Below are 15,518 nucleotides of genomic sequence, written 5' to 3'. Positions count from 1 at the left end.
AGTGTTATTTGGTGAAAGTGTATGTAGGTGGGGGGTGATTTGACTTTCCCCCCCTCTTCTCATGAATTTTCCCAACCCATGCCGACATTTCTGCATAAGAATTGTCGCCCCCATTTACAATATGGCGAATGATCGGATGGTGAATATTAGATGAAGTGATAAGATAAGCGTGTCATCTAAGGGGGAAATAGCCGACAGAGTGATTCCCACTTCCTGAAGAAAAGGGGATGCTTAGTTTTTAACAAAAAATATCGTTTAGGAACTTGGGGTTTGCACACTCAACCATATTGGATCTTTGTTGTTTGTGTGTTGCTTACTCTCCTGGTTGGCTTCCCCTATTCCAAGCACCACCACCACCACAACACATATTCATCTCAACCCGGGCAATTGGCACACACCCAGTTGAAGAAGGCTTCAACTTAGAGAGTTTTTGAATAGATATTGTCCGTTTTGGTCCGTTACGGATCGTAGCCAGTCTCATGGTTTTAAAATGCGTCTGTTCGGAATAGGTTTCCATATTCTTTGTAAAGAATGTTTCGTTGTCCTTTCCAACCAACATGGAATCTCACACTTTCTCTATTAATTTATTACTGGAGAGAGAGAGATTGGAAGCATTTCCTATCTGAAAATTAAGAATACGGTAACAATAGTATGTGTGTGAGTTGTAGCCAAATGGACCTCGAAATCTGCAAAACAGCCACCATCCCACACACCCATTTTCCTAAACTTTGATCAAATTTTGAAGTCAGCTCTTCTCTTTCCCTTCTTCCTTCTGTTCTTTTTTATAATCTCTCTCTGTCTCTCTGTCAATGGGTTTTGGTAATATATAATTCAAAGTTTGACAATCTGCTTTAAATGAGGCTTTGTTCCTTTAACGCAAAGGAAGTTGTCATTGAAACAAGAATTCTCCACAGTTTTGTCCCCTCCTTTCTCTCTCTCTCTCTTCCTTTCTCCTCTTCAATGTCAACCTTCTTCTCCTTCAACATTTCTTACGCTAAATCCTCCTTTCTCATTTACTTCTCTAATTCCCTTTTCTTCTTGCTCTTCTTTTTCCTCTCCATGCAGTCCTTTCTCTCCTTCTCCCTCTCCCTCTCCACACCCATTCTCTTTTCATTATTATTATCCATAATGCCTTTAACCCTCTGCAAATTCATTACTCTCCTCCTCCTCCTTTCCTCTTCAACCATCCTCTTTCATGCACTTCCTCTCCATGCCAACCCAAATGACTCCTCCTTTTCTCTCAACAGAAAGCTTAAACTTGACTTCACCATCTTCCTTCACCATCTCCATCAACGACATGATCGCCACCGCCATCACCGCCACCATCACACCAATTCTCCCCCGGCTGCAGCGGAGATCGATCCCCGGTACGGCGTCGAAAAACGACTCGTCCCAACTGGTCCAAATCCATTGCACCATTGAGATTCTTAAAAAAGGTTTTTTTTTTTTTGAAACTTCCAATCTTTATTTATGATGATTTAGTTCATTATCTTGTGATCATCTTTGTTGAACTCTATTCTTCATCAAAGTGAGAAGAAGAAGAAAGAAAAGGGAATAACTTCCCAAAGAAAATCAGGGAATAAAAAATCATTATATGTATGTGTATATGGGTTTCCTTATAGTTGTGTAAAATCAAAATCCATTTGTATCTGTACCAGGATTACTGTAATTTACAGAGGTAACTTAGAACACCAAATTCAGGAAACTGGATTATGTATTTTATTAAAGGGTTTATTATATCCAGTAATTTAATTTTGTGAGCATTAATTATTATAAATGAAGGGAAGAAGAAGACACGGCACGTCGCAGGAAACAAGGGAGTGAATAATTAATATTAATTGGTTGAGGTTAGCTGTAAAAGTGATGAAATTTATGAATATATACCAAAAGAGGTAGAAGTTGAATATAAGTTCATGTGATCACTTCCCACTTGAGGGTTATGGGGGAAAAATAATAATCACATTGGATCCTCTTTCAACACTGGAATCCAACCAATTACCCCAAAATTTGATTGCTTAATAGTTTCATACCCACATTCTAACTGTTAATTCCCGATAATAATAACCATAATTCTTTATTTTAGAGAGATTTCATAAACAATGTTTGATTTTACTCTCTAGTAGTCCCCTTAAAGGTCGTTAGTCTGAGAGATGTTTCCGCATTGTTATAAGGGATGCTTCATTCTACTCTTTGCCCTCTTTGAGACCTAGGTACTCGTTGGTACACCACACTGCTAGATGTCTGACTCTTATACCATTTGTAACACCCCAATCTCACTTATACCATTTGTAACAACTCAATCTCACCGTGCTAGCAGATATTGTCCGTTTTGACTTGTTACGTATCGCTAGTATGATGTCTTATTGTCTCATCTCCTACCAAAAGCAGCATGAAAAGGGGTATCACCATATGAATTTAATAACACATTTAATGAACTATTTAGGAATTAATTTGTAAACATTTTAATGTTTTTTTGGTACCCAATAAATCCCTATTAACAAACTGTTATACAAAGCAGCCAAATATAGGCCAACTAGTTAACAAATTAATAAACTGGAAATGAAAGAAACGGTCAGCCATAGGAAGGGCGTCCAAAGCTCAACGCCCACCACGCGTATCCCTTTGCAATTCCCCCACATACCCTTAAAACCCTCGCACCTCCACCACTCTTCTCTTTTTTTTGTTTTGTTTCACACCACACTTCCTTTCCTCTGCCATGGCCGACAACCGTACCCCCACCGGCGCCGCCGCCGCCTCCACGCTCCTCCGGAGGTTCCAAGACCATACCCCGCACTCCCCGCACCTCCTCGGGTTCCTGACCCTCTTCATCACCGCCTCCATCCTGATGTTCCTCACCGGCGTTACCCTAACGGCGGGCATCCTGGCCCTCATCTTCCTCACCCCTTTCATCATCTTCACATCACCCATCTGGGTTCCCCTGGCCTTCCTCCTGTTCGCGACGACGACGGGGGTGTTGTCCCTGGGCGGCATTGCGCTTGTTTCTGCTGCCGGGTTCTCCTGGGCGTATAGGTACTTCAAGGGGATGCACCCGCCAGGATCGGAGGGGCTGGAGTACGCGAGGAGCCGAATTTACGACACGGCGAGCCATGTGAAGGATTATGCGAGAGAGTATGGAGGGTATTTGCAGAGTAAGGTGAAAGATGCGGCGCCTGGAGCTTGACCTTCATCTTCATCATAATTGTAGTACAGGGAATTTCAAATTCTTACATTCTTATATTCTTATATACATTTGTTACTCCCCAGAGATCTCAGCCGGCTCAGTTGTTGAACCGGGTTTTGTTAGTTCGTTCTTTCGTTCCTCTTTTTCTTTGCCAATCAAGTTTTGTGTTTGGGTTTTATGGACAAGAAGATTTTGGTATTTTATATATGCATGTGAATACTACATGAGATTATTTTTTTGTCTTAAAAAAGAGCAAAAAATAAATTAATTCGAGGAGGCCGATAGCACAGTTTTATGGATCTGACTATATGTGCTACTCTTTTAACCCAATCTAGGCCAATCTAATATTTCAAGGGGACCGTGTTGAAACCCCAATTGAGACAAATATTTCGAGTGTGCACGTGTTTAAACCAACCCAGACGAATATTTCGAGGCCCACGTGCTTAAATGTTTCGAGTGCACGTTTAAACTAACCCCAGACAAATATTTCTGAGGTCCATGTGAACAAGTGAAAGATAATAGAACTGAACTATACTAATAAAGGAACAATTCAAATCTCATTCATTGATTCAAATAAATTCAACAAAGTTCATGATTTATTTATTGTGTTCGGACCGACCAATAAACATCGACCTTTTCAAACCTTACTCTGCCTTAGTATATTTTTCCCAGAAGAACACCTGGAAAACTGTGAGGAGAGGCAACAAAATCAAAATTTGAATCAGTAAGGCATAATAAAACCCAAAAGTTTGTATCTAAGTCCAGATTGTGATTCAAAAAAAAAACTCCTTGCAGCATGCTTCGGCTATTTTTCTTGCACGGTCACATGCAACAAACATCTATCATTCACCTAGCACATGTAAGTATCCTTCCAAAACGAAGGGTCATTTTCAACCTCCTTATATCCATAGGTGCTCTCTCCGATACTCTCGCACGATCACCGGCACGCTTGTAGGTGGGATCTACAGTTCAGAACAATAAGAAATAATTTTTACTCAAGGCTGCAAAACCCAAAACTCTTACCGTCTCAATTTCGACCACCGAACATCATCTCTTACATTATAAAAAGGAGTGTCAGTGTGCAAATAGAGAGATGGTAAAAAAATATGAACAGAGAGATAAGAGGAAGAAGAAGTGCAGAGAGAAGTTAGAATCAATAACACAGAAATTAACAAAAGAAACTGTAGGAGTAAAAAAGATATCAGCTGATAACCATTTGGTTTGTTGTTCATTTTTTCTCACCGTTCCTTAATCATGGTTTTCAAATGGAGCTTAAAAGGACGCTGAAAACTACTATTTTTGGTTTTCAAAATTTTTCTGAAATTTTAAGAACAGCTTTAGAAAATACAGACAGTGGTAACCTTTATCAAGGAAATGGAGAAACAAAAAAATGAGATGCACCAAATATTACACCTCTAAAGAAAGGGAAGAAAAGATTATAGAGGACCCATCTGAAGTATAACAAGCAGGAATAAAGGAACGTATCTGAACAAGTGCCTAAGACAGAGAGAGGTATATCGATTGAACCAAACTTACCACGCCATAATCTGTGACAATCATTGAGATGTAATCCGAAGGAGTAGCGTCATACCTGAGACAGTACAACACAAAGTTAGAATACGTCACTTCCAGGTACAATAACTAGTTATAGTATATCGTAGTCAAATCATTGATTTACATTAAATTTAGAAGTTGCAATTGTTCTTTAGCAGTCATATTATCTAGATAATTTATATCCTTCCTTTCGTGAACCTTTGAGATAGCATCTGGATCACCTGCGCAAAATTTGAAAATGCTCAGACATTGTCCATTTTCCCTCTTCTGGAAGGAAATACGGGAAAAGATAACATGATAATATATACCTAATTCATTGAAACATATTGAGTCAAGCTGTACCCTTTCATGAAATTTATAAGCTTCGCAGCAGATTAAGACTGGAACACGGAATGCATTAGCAACCATGGCAACAGCTGCAGTTCCCACTCTTGAATATACAGTTCCATTAGATAATACTGCAGCAGCCCCGAGAAAAACTCGCGTCACTTCATGCATCACATAAGAAATAGCATTGATATGAGTGTATGTACAATTTAGGCCCCTCTCTATGAGCCTACGAAGCAATGCTCGCCCTTCTTGTTTTGGACGGGAATCCACCACCACAACACGGAATTCTTTTCCGAGTTCATGGGCATGTAATAGAAGCATCTCTACAACAGATGATGATCCATATGTAAGAAGAACATCTCCATCCCTTATTTTAGTAGCAGCATGTCTAACTATGACCTCATCCGCTATTATAATCTTTTCATTGATAAAGCGATTGATATCTGAGCAAAGCGTAGCTTTTACTTCAGATTCCGGAAGATTCAATGGTAATTTGGCAATGCGGTTTTTCAAAAACCTAATAGCATTTCCCATGCTAACAGATAGTGGCCTACACTCGTTGAAGAATGACACATAGCCACCAATTTTTGCAGTTAAATCTCTACCCAGAACCTTCTGTGGCGGAGTTGAGTAGTCTTTGATAGCCTGTTGAAATGCATGAAGCATAACAATACAACGAGCATTGCCTCCACATATATCTCCGGCCATATATTGTAAACCAACCTGATAAAGTATCAATATGTGACTAAATTAAACAAACAATAGTCAACAAATTTATCATGGACAAGCATAAAGTAAAGACAATTAATTAATTATTTCATCTATAAAATAACAAAAAATGTTGGCATATAAAGAAGCCATTCGTGCAAATCACGAAGTTGTGGGTGCATGAGGTCCATAAAAATAAAATTACAGTCAATAGTCATCAATATTGGATCAGAAAACATAACAGTCCTAATCAACAGGCAAAGCTATGAGTTCTTCTTCTGAATTGGGAAAAGTAAGAATCATGTAAAGGTTTTGCATTCTGGTGAACTTACCATTTGTATTCTTCAAAGCATGGACAAATTATCCAATTTAATTCAAGTTCTTCTGTACTAAACAGATTCCATGCTTGTAGTATCTCCAGTCAAGAGAAAACTAAAATTATACCCCTCCACAAAAAAAAAAAAAAAAAGCACCTTGTAAATGGCAGGATGAATAGGGTCAAGTTGGAAAAACTTCGACACGAGATCAGGAAGCTGAGTTCCCTGCTCGTATTGTGGCAAATGGCGAAATAATTCGACCCTATTTCTTGCTTCAGTTTGGTTGAAAACGGCTCGCTTTTTAGCCTTTTCTACCCTATTTTTATCATCAAACTGCATTCGTGGAGGGGGAGCATCTTTCTTCCTTTCTTTATCAAGTGTGCGATCACCTCCTCTTTTGTCAGTAGGTGCAACCGAAGGCATGGCATTGTTATCTTTCATAGCCAATGACTGCTTCACAACTTTACCAGGAGCATTACCTGAATTATTCGCCTCACCTTTTATTAAACCAATGAACCATATATCAAAATAAATAAATAAACATATGAACTAACTATTATATAAAAAGCTCTTGCAAAATTTTCTATAACATTAATAAACAAATAAAAGGAAACAGTGAGACCCATTGAAAAGTTACTCATGAAATTAGCTAATCCAGGTATTAGAAATTTTTAAGTGCACAAGACAAGGAATTATCAATATCTACAAATACTCCGATCTATTGATCCACTAAATTGAACCCACTAAACGCTCTACATTTCTTAACTTCAAAAGAGTGCCTCCTCGCTGGCCAGATTTGTTTTTCTGAATAATCAACACTACAATATTGCTCCAAGTACATTTAAAATGATTGGAATGGAAATTGAACCTTTTGCAGCTCGTTGTGCCTCCTGTAGAGCTCGTCTTTCAGCCTTTGTTGTTTTTGCCTTCAGGGGTTTCGAATTTGATGGTGGTTGTCGATTCTGTACCTCTGTGGATGCCCCCCCGTTCTTTTCTGCAAGAGCAGTGAAATGAGAAATCAATAATCCCAGAGACAGAAAGCAAATTGAAGCATGTTCACGACCATGTAGAATTTCATTGTTTTTTTTCCTTTTCTAATCCTTGATTCCAAGAATTCTTTGGGCCATCAATATCGAAGGAGTACAAAATTGGGTACTACGGCCAGATCATGCAAGCACGTCAGAATCAGAAAAGAATTGACAAATTCCTATCAAAAGTGGATTATTTAATGTTTTTTTTACTGTTGTATATGCTAGTTTTATGCAATAAACAACAGAAAATAAGAATACTCCAATGTTACACCTTCCAACCATTCTACAAAGTCCGCCATCTACTACAATTTTGAGGGGCACATAAACAGATTGAGCTGCAGTTAGAGGGTACAACTATTACACATATCTTTAAAGGAAAAGTAAGACAAATGACCACCCAAATAGGTTGATGTGCGTGAGTGTCAAAGTATACCCCTCCCTATCCCTTTCTTTGAATTTTCTGCAACCTCTCTTCTAATGGTTCTTATATTGCCCAAGCTTTTTTCATACTCAACTCTTCTTTCTTCCTCAAGACTCCACAAAATTCATTTCCTTCCCCTCAATTCTTTTTCGACTGCGCATCAAAATTCTAGTGTCTTTCTATCCATATACACCAAAAAAATAGCTCTAACACCGTTAAACCACGAAATTATGACCTTAATTCTGACGAGGTGACCATAAAAAAAATTGTTTATTGAACATAGGAGAGCTTGTAAGCGACCCAAGTAAGGACTGGTTGTATCAAAACAAATAAAGAAAAAAAATAAAAGAAGACATAGAATGGATTCAGTAAAGTGCAGGAAATGAAAACACGGCCACAACCTCCATCTTCCAATTGAAATGAAAAAGAAACGTACAGCAAAAAACGTAACAATTAGATGAATAAAGTCAATACTGCATTAGAATGTTGTACCTCAAAACAGAGAGGTACAGGCCCAAAATTAGCACAGACATTAACATAAAAAAATCCCCCCCCCCCCCCCCCCCCCCCCCCCCCCCCCCCCCCCCCCCCCCCCCCCCCCCCCCCCCCCCCCCCCCCCCCCCCCCCCCCCCCCCCCCCCCCCCCCCCCCCCCCCCCCCCCCCCCCCCCCCCCCCCCCCCCCCCCCCCCCCCNCATCCAACAAAGCCATGCAACGTCACCTGCAACTCCAGCAGGCTTATTAGGTTCCAACGTCTTAAGAGGCAGCGCCTGCGAGTTCTCGGACGACTTGGCCGCCATGTGGATTCCAACGCCAGGAAAGCTCGAGGCAATCTTCCCGGAACCACTCCGGCGATACCAAACGGAGGTGGAAGAATCCTCCGACATCTCCAGCTCTTCGTCCTCAATTCTACTGGAAGGCGACGCCATAGGGGACGTCGCAAGCAGCGTCTCGGAAGGGTTATAGCTGCCAACAGGAATCTGATCAGCGGAATTCCTCCAATTAGCAGGAGCCGGAACAGGAAGAACAGCAGAGCGAGAGGCAAGGTTGTCGGAGAGATGACGGGGAGGGGGGATCATAACCGGAGACAAGGAATTGGTAGGAGGAGAGAGGGATTGTTGAGAAGGGACACAGTTGGCCGGACCGGAGAGGGAACGGTCAGGGGAATTAGGAGCGTCGAGGGTGAAGAATCCGACCTGACGAACTTTGGGGTTGACGATGCGGGAGCCTCGGCGAGCATCCATGAAGACCTAGCGATGGATCCGCGAATATTTTGGCATGGGAATTAGCAGAATCCACGCAGAGAGGTAGAAAGAGAGGAAGTGGGTTCAGTGGAGAAGAGCGTAATTGGTTGCTTATGTAGCGTCCGCCATAGGCAACTGAATCAGAAGAACAAGAACAGAGGTAGGAAATGGACGCGATGACAACAACCCCTTCCTTTTCACCACACGGATGCAATCAATTTTGACGCATCCAATTCACCAATTTCTTGCCGCAAACCCTAAATTCCCTATTCTTAAACATTTGTGCTACCCTTTTTAAATAATAATTATAACAAAATAAAATTAAAATTGTGTGTTAAAAAATTTTGTTTTTTTTTTTTTTTTAATTAAATTCATTGACTAATTTTATAATTTTAAAGGTTTATTGACTAAATAGGCAAAATACAAAATATTAAATATATAAACTCTATTTTTTAAATATTTTTTCAATTTTGTAATATTTGAACTTTATTTTATTTTTTTGGTTTATTGTAAAAATTGTAATATCTTAATTAATATGATTTATTTACATTTAAAATATATTAAAAAAATGTACTATTTTTATTATCTAATATTGAAAAATTTGTTTGTTTGTCCTTTTTTATTGACAAGGGAGAATTAGATTCCTGTGGCAAAAGGAGGGGTAATTAAATTTAATAGGAAAATAAATATTCAAAAATCAACCACATCCCCCTTTGTCCTTACATGCTCCTACAAACATGTATTATTTGTCCTTAGTAGCCGACCAACATAAGATTGCCATATACCTACTAACTTCTTATTTGTTAAACAGTTTTTTTTTTTTTTTTTTTAATTATCCTATTTTTAAAATTACTCTCATTAAGATATGATTTAATCTTATCTCCATTATAAAGAAAAATATCGATGTCAAATAGAAATTAAATCATGAAAGACACGAAGTGTGGCAGCAAAAAAAAATTGGTTGTTATTGAAATATGGCAAACACGAGATTTAGCCGATATAGGACTTTCATCCGCTGTCCTAAGTAGAAGCATTTTAATAATGCAACACATAAATATCGTACTCAACAACTGCATCGAACGTGGAGGGGTTCAAATGATGAGTTTTGGCCAACGCATAGCCTCTAGCAAATCGGAACTTTCCAGTTCCCCCGACCACCGGCATCTCCCGCTCGTGCTCCGCAATGGCGTTCCTGCCGAAGACGGTGAAGGAGCTGCCATTGTATTTCCCGGTAGTGAAGGCGAAGGTCATGCCCATCATGAGTCCGATTTGGTCATGGGCCGTCCCCGCGTACATCCCTTGGGAGCGACCCACCCGTCGGGAGCTGGGTTCGGGGCCGATGGTCAAAGGGTTGTCGAAGAAGTTGAGTTCACCGAAGACAGTGGCCTTGTTGCGTGGCGGCAGAACAGCGACGCTGGAGGGCTTGGCGCCGCTGACGGTGTCGTGCCAATAGAGATGGAAATGGACCAAGAAGTGTCTGTCCATTTTAAGGGTTTTGGGGTCCATTTTTTTTGCGTATGAAACCTTGGGTCCGGTGGCAGTTACGTCCAATACCGACAAAAGCAAACACAGAATGACGAGCTTGGTTGCCATAGTTGTTGCCGCGGGCTTAGAGAAAGGCTGTGTCTTGGAAGCTTGATTTATTTGGTGAATCAGCAGAGCATGGAAAGCCCATATTTATATATATATATATATATATATATCAACCAAATTGGCGTTTTGAATGAATCTTCGCCATTCAATACCCTGAACGTCAGGGTCATCCCACACTTCTTTCTCCTGCAAATTATCTTAAACCAAAAATACAATTTTTTTTAATTTATTATTATTATTAAAAATTAATTATTTTAAAGTTAGGCATATGTTATTTAAAACACTAATAATATCTATAACTTTTAATGAATTTGTAAAAATACTCATAAAGTTTTATTAATATTCTTCCTGTGTTTTAAACATATATTGTTTTTTTTTAGCCTTAATCTCATTTTAGTTAATTTTAATTGATTAATTAACGAATGTTTTGATGATAATAAACCTACTCTTAATTATTAATTATTTTCAGTATTTTGAACGGCAAATATAAGATTGAGAATAACGATTTTAACGATTTTTCAACTACTCAAAATCAAACCTAAAAAAAAGAAATTACAGTCGATACAACGTACCAGACGTGATAATATGGCAGCTAAATCAAAATGATCGACCAATCGAAGTGACACTTATAATTTTGAAATAGTAATAAGGGTGGAGCTTTTTTATTATTATATTTATAAATAAAATTATTTATACCCACTCTTACTTACGTCAATTTTTATTATTACTATATTATATTATTATATTTTAAAATTTTAGGATTACTCACGTATTTTTTATTATTATATTATTATTATTATATTTATAATAAATTTAGAAATTTGAATTTAACCTTACTGGCCTTCATTTTTTATTGTTATTATATTTATAATATATATATTTACTTTTATTTTTTCACCTTTAATTTATCTTTTAACCCTAATGGTTAATACTAATTCATACTTTTTTCACTCTTTAAACCCATCAATTTCTCCATATTTAAAAAACACACCACTCCCATAATTTAAAATTTTATTTTTCTTATCTTATTCTTAAAATAGATTTTTATTGTACTGTGAAAAAATAGTCGTGGATGCTCAAATTGTAAATTTACTCGAGAGTTGTGTGTTACTACAAAATTCTAATACTTATACCGATTTTATCCTGCGTGGAAAGAATTGAGTTTGCTCTTGAATTTTTAAAAAGGGTGGTGTAGCGGTTAAACTATGATTCGTGGGAAGAATCTTTTATTCAAATTTACAAGAGGTGATTGAAGAGTGGAGTAGGTTGATTTTGAGCCAACTACTATGGTATCGTATTTTCTAACTTTTTCCTATATAATTTTAAAATTATTATTGCTATTTATTACGACTTAAAACTATTTTCTTATATTAATTATCATTTTCTACATGTTTTTAAAAGTATCACAATTAGAAAAATTAAGCACGCTTAAATAGTTAAAACCCTATTCAACCCTTAGTTCCAGATACAACAAAAGTATCATTAATACATTTTATCTTTTATTAAAAATAAAAGTTTTGGCGTCAATATATGAACAAAAATAAATTTTAAATAATTAAATAAAAAATAATTAAAAAAAGGCGATGTTTGTCATCATACTCACCACTAAGAAACTTCAATCTCTACCGTCCATTTTTATCCCAAATCACTTCATCAACAGTAAACTAAAGTGAGATGCATAGTAGTAGATGCACCTCAGCTTCACCGTAGAACTCCACTTTTTATTCGAAAAAGATTTTATCTTTAATTATTTCGAATTTCATATAAATTAAAGCGCGAAAGTGTAATCCAACGCAGACAGAAGCATTCGAAGCTAACCCCACATCTCTTCAAAGGTAACAAACGGTTTGGATCTAAAGACAAAAATTTGACCGTTGCGAACTTATAAATTCAAAATTGTCCGAGGCAAAAATCTCTACCGCCACTCCATTTATTGCTCCATCCACTCCACTCTGCCTCCGCAATTTCAAAAGGGGCCACTGTGGGACGGAGATTGGAAGTAGCAAAAAAGTGGAGTGCCCCATTTACTCCCGATTCGGTATCAACCGTCCATCGCCATAAGATCAACGGCCCAGATTCTCTAACAGTAAACATTACTCGTTCTTCATTTCCCCCCTTTCTTTCATAGTTCTACTTCTGTGAGCTCGTTCTTCGTTTTTCCCGCAGAATTTTTCACTTTCCAGGATTTTTTTTTTATACCATTTGGATTATCAGCAGTTTTTCCGAGCTGATCCAGTGAAAATTTTCTGGGTATGTTAGGGTATTGAGAAAAATCCAAGAAAAATGCCTGTTTCGACTCGGTCTCGGATCATGAACGAAGAACATATTGGTGCAGTTCCAGGTCAAGAAGATAAACAGCAGCTGAATCTTCCACCTAGAAGTCTTCACCATGGATTGAAAGAGAAGATGAAGGCATTAACCCTTTTGTACGAGCAGCAGAAGCTTGCTTCTGCAGCTCTTAAGAGGCCGTCACCAAAAGGGGAAGTTCTAATTGGTGAGCCAAAGCTTGAGAATGTAATGAGAGAAAATGCAATGCCTAATTCCACTGTTACCAGAACTTATGTTCTTCCCCAGCTGCCGATGACTGATGCTAAGGAGAATGTGGTGGTTGGAGCTGATCGGATTGTCGGGTTTTCGTGCTCGAAAGAGGCGAGTTTGTCGACGAATGTCGCGAGGAAATTGTTGCTAGGGAACTCAATGCCTGTAGTGGAAAAGATGGAGAATGTGGGGTGTAATAAATTGCAAGAAGTGGAGGAATTGGGAGAAAGCCGGATTTTGGTGTTTGTGAGGCTAAGGCCAATGGCTAAGAAGGAAAAGGAAGTGGGTTCAAGGTGTTGTGTTAAAATAGTGAATGGAAGAGATCTTTACTTGACAGAGTTTGCTAATGAGAATGATTATTTGAGACTTAAGAGGCTTCGCGGGCGTCATTTTAGCTTCGACGCTTCATTTCCGGACACCACCAATCAGCAAGAAGTCTATGCTACCACGTAAGTTCATCAGAAAAGAATTGGCGTTTACTGATTATGGGTTGTGTTGCATTTTCAAGCTTAATATCTACGTTTCAAAAGGTTACCAATTTGAATGTGCAGGACAGCAGAGGTTGTAGAAGCAGTTTTGCAGGGAAGGAATGGTTCTGTGTTCTGTTATGGTGCCACTGGGGCTGGAAAGACATACACAATGCTGGGAACGGTTGAGAGCCCTGGAGTTATGGTTTTGGCAATCAAAGACCTCTTCACCAAGATTAGGCAGAGGAGCTGCGATGGGAACCATACGGTCCACCTCTCTTACATTGAGGTTTACAATGAAACAGTCAGAGATTTGTTGTCCCCAGGAAGGCCATTAGTCCTCAGACAAGACAAGCAGGTTTGTGTCGTACGTTGTATGACTTGCACTAAATTCATTGAAATTTTCATGCTTTTGACTGTCACCCCTTTGTCTGTTGGTTGTGTTACTTTTTATATGTATTGTACCAAATGGCAGGCACAACCTGGCTTCTTTGTATTTGTTTAGCTGGGAAGATGAGAAGAGTTTTATGACATTTTATTGATATGTCTTCTTATAAAGCTCGAGCTCACTCCTAGTAAATATTGTCTTATTTGGGCTTTCTCTTTTGGACTTCTTCTCAGAGTTTTTAAAACGCGTTTGTTAGGGAGACGTTTCCACACCCTTATAAAGAATGTCTCATTCCCCTCTCTAATTCCCTCTCCCACCAATGTGGGATCACAATCCATTCCTTTCGGGGCCCAGCGTCCTCGCTAACGCAGCGCCTCGTGTCCACCCTTTGGGGTTCAGCCTGCTCGTTAGCATATTGCCTGGTGTTAGACTCTCATTCCATTTGTAACACTGAGCCCCGAAGGGGGTTGGATTGTGAGATCACACACCTTGGAGAGGGGATTGGAGAAGGGAACGAGTGCTAGCGAGGACGCTGGGCCCCAAAGGGGGGTGGATTGTGAGATCTCACATCGGTTGGAGAAGGGAACGAGTGCCAGCAAGGACGTTGAGCCCCAAAGGGAGTGGATTGTGAGATCCCACATTGGTTGGAGAGGGGAACGAAACATTCTTTACAAGGGTGTGGAAACCTCTCCCTAGCAGACGCATTTTAAAATTCTTGAGGGAAAGCTCAAAGAGAACAATATCTGCTGGCAGTGTGCGGTAGCAATGTGTAGTAAATTCATTTGGACAAATACATCCACTTTTGGAGTTCATGAGAGCTGCACTATGTTTTTAATTGAAACATCTTGATTGACGTTCAGCTAAATGGTTATTCCAAATCCTCCAGGGCATTGTTGCAGCTGGAATTACACAATGTAGAGCTTACTCCACGGATGAAGTAACTTTCTAAGTCCCTTGTAGTTTTGAAAGTTCGATATTTTGTGAAATGGAGAAGGGACTTCTCACACTTCTTTGGGTTCTCTCCAGGTGATGGCCTTGCTTCAGCGAGGAAACCAAAACCGAACAACCGAACCAACCCGAGTTAACGAAACTTCTTCCCGTTCCCATGCTATATTACAGGTAACTCTTGCATGGTTTACTTAAAATTTTTCCTAAAAGCTGTTAGGAATCCTGATCCTCCACAATGGTATGATCTTGTCTACTTTGAACATTAGCTCTCATGGCTTTACTTTTGGTTTTCCCATAATCATCTCCTTAATTAGCCGACGTGGAACTCCCCACCAACAATCCTCAACAAAAGCCTCCTCACGTTTCTATGCTCCTGCAAAATGCAGGTTACAGTTGAATATCGAGCCAAAGACAGTGGAATGAACATCGTTAACCGAGTCGGGAAGCTCTCATTGATTGATCTCGCCGGGTCAGAGAGGGCACTTGCCACAGATCAAAGAACATTAAGATCTCTTGAGGGAGCAAACATAAACAGATCACTACTCGCTTTAAGTAGTTGCATCAATGCCCTTTTGGAAGGAAAGAAACACATACCTTATAGGAATTCAAAACTCACTCAACTTCTGAAGGATTCATTAGGAGGAGCTTGTAACACTGTGATGATTGCAAATATTAGCCCAAGCGACTTATCATTTGGTGAAACCCAAAATACACTTCATTGGGCTGATCGTGCTAAAGAGATCAGAACTAAGGTTTGACCAACAAACTTCTTGAGATCAGTACACCTCATATGGTTCTTT

General features: G+C 39.1%; 4 protein-coding genes across 6 annotated transcripts in view; 2 read left to right on the top strand and 2 right to left on the bottom strand.

Moving 5' to 3' along the window:
- Positions 1-15,518, top strand: part of LOC111484892 (kinesin-like protein KIN-8A) — a 29,396-nt gene that overhangs the window by 12,880 nt on the left and 998 nt on the right. The window contains exons 1-6 of one of the 2 annotated variants that reach the window (XM_023131534.1): positions 12,315-12,463; positions 12,637-13,364; positions 13,467-13,740; positions 14,657-14,707; positions 14,797-14,889; positions 15,105-15,470. In XM_023131534.1, coding sequence (XP_022987302.1) covers positions 12,661-13,364; positions 13,467-13,740; positions 14,657-14,707; positions 14,797-14,889; positions 15,105-15,470 — 1,488 coding nt within the window. In that variant the 5' untranslated portion in view covers positions 12,315-12,463; positions 12,637-12,660. Of the gene's footprint in view, positions 1-12,314; positions 12,464-12,604; positions 13,365-13,466; positions 13,741-14,656; positions 14,708-14,796; positions 14,890-15,104; positions 15,471-15,518 lie in introns of those variants that run through there. The other variant, XM_023131533.1, reaches the window with a different exon arrangement.
- LOC111484904 (oleosin 16 kDa) lies at positions 2,389-3,406 on the top strand. Its single transcript, XM_023131549.1, has one exon. It carries the CDS (start codon positions 2,717-2,719, stop codon positions 3,179-3,181), a length of 465 nt encoding a protein of 154 aa, XP_022987317.1. The 5' UTR covers positions 2,389-2,716; the 3' UTR covers positions 3,182-3,406.
- LOC111484894 (probable translation initiation factor eIF-2B subunit delta) lies at positions 3,720-9,040 on the bottom strand. Of its 2 annotated transcripts, none has more exons than XM_023131537.1 (7): positions 8,262-9,040; positions 6,959-7,084; positions 6,247-6,587; positions 5,044-5,788; positions 4,860-4,956; positions 4,718-4,772; positions 3,720-4,143 (listed from the first exon to the last, which is right to left on the bottom strand). In XM_023131537.1, exons 1-7 carry the CDS (start codon positions 8,782-8,784, stop codon positions 4,081-4,083), a joined length of 1,950 nt encoding a protein of 649 aa, XP_022987305.1. In that variant the 5' UTR covers positions 8,785-9,040; the 3' UTR covers positions 3,720-4,080. The 2 variants fall into 2 exon arrangements, with proteins under 2 accessions (XP_022987305.1, XP_022987306.1); XM_023131538.1 differs by having other exon boundaries at positions 6,247-6,569.
- On the bottom strand, positions 9,813-10,405 carry LOC111484902 (dirigent protein 22-like). The gene has a single exon (XM_023131545.1). The coding sequence runs from the start codon at positions 10,375-10,377 to the stop codon at positions 9,820-9,822; it is 558 nt and encodes a 185-aa protein (XP_022987313.1). The 5' UTR covers positions 10,378-10,405; the 3' UTR covers positions 9,813-9,819.

Source organism: Cucurbita maxima, unplaced genomic scaffold (assembly GCF_002738345.1).
Source record: "Cucurbita maxima cultivar Rimu unplaced genomic scaffold, Cmax_1.0 Cma_Scf00010, whole genome shotgun sequence".
Lineage (NCBI taxonomy): Eukaryota > Viridiplantae > Streptophyta > Magnoliopsida > Cucurbitales > Cucurbitaceae > Cucurbita > Cucurbita maxima.
This window is presented reverse-complemented; position numbering and strand designations above follow the sequence as displayed.

Excerpts from the sequence above, each read along its gene's own strand:
- LOC111484902 (XM_023131545.1), bottom strand. The coding sequence starts at position 10,377 with ATGGCAACCAAGCTCGTCATTCTGTGTTTGCTTTTGTCGGTATTGGAC.
- LOC111484904 (XM_023131549.1), top strand. The coding sequence starts at position 2,717 with ATGGCCGACAACCGTACCCCCACCGGCGCCGCCGCCGCCTCCACGCTC.
- LOC111484894 (XM_023131537.1), bottom strand. The coding sequence starts at position 8,784 with ATGGATGCTCGCCGAGGCTCCCGCATCGTCAACCCCAAAGTTCGTCAG. Across the intron at positions 6,588-6,958 it reads GGCACAACGAGCTGCAAAAG|GTGAGGCGAATAATTCAGGT; the intron begins GTTCAATTTCCA and ends GTTTAATAAAAG. Across the intron at positions 4,957-5,043 it reads AATATGTTTCAATGAATTAG|GTGATCCAGATGCTATCTCA; the intron begins GTATATATTATC and ends AATTTTGCGCAG.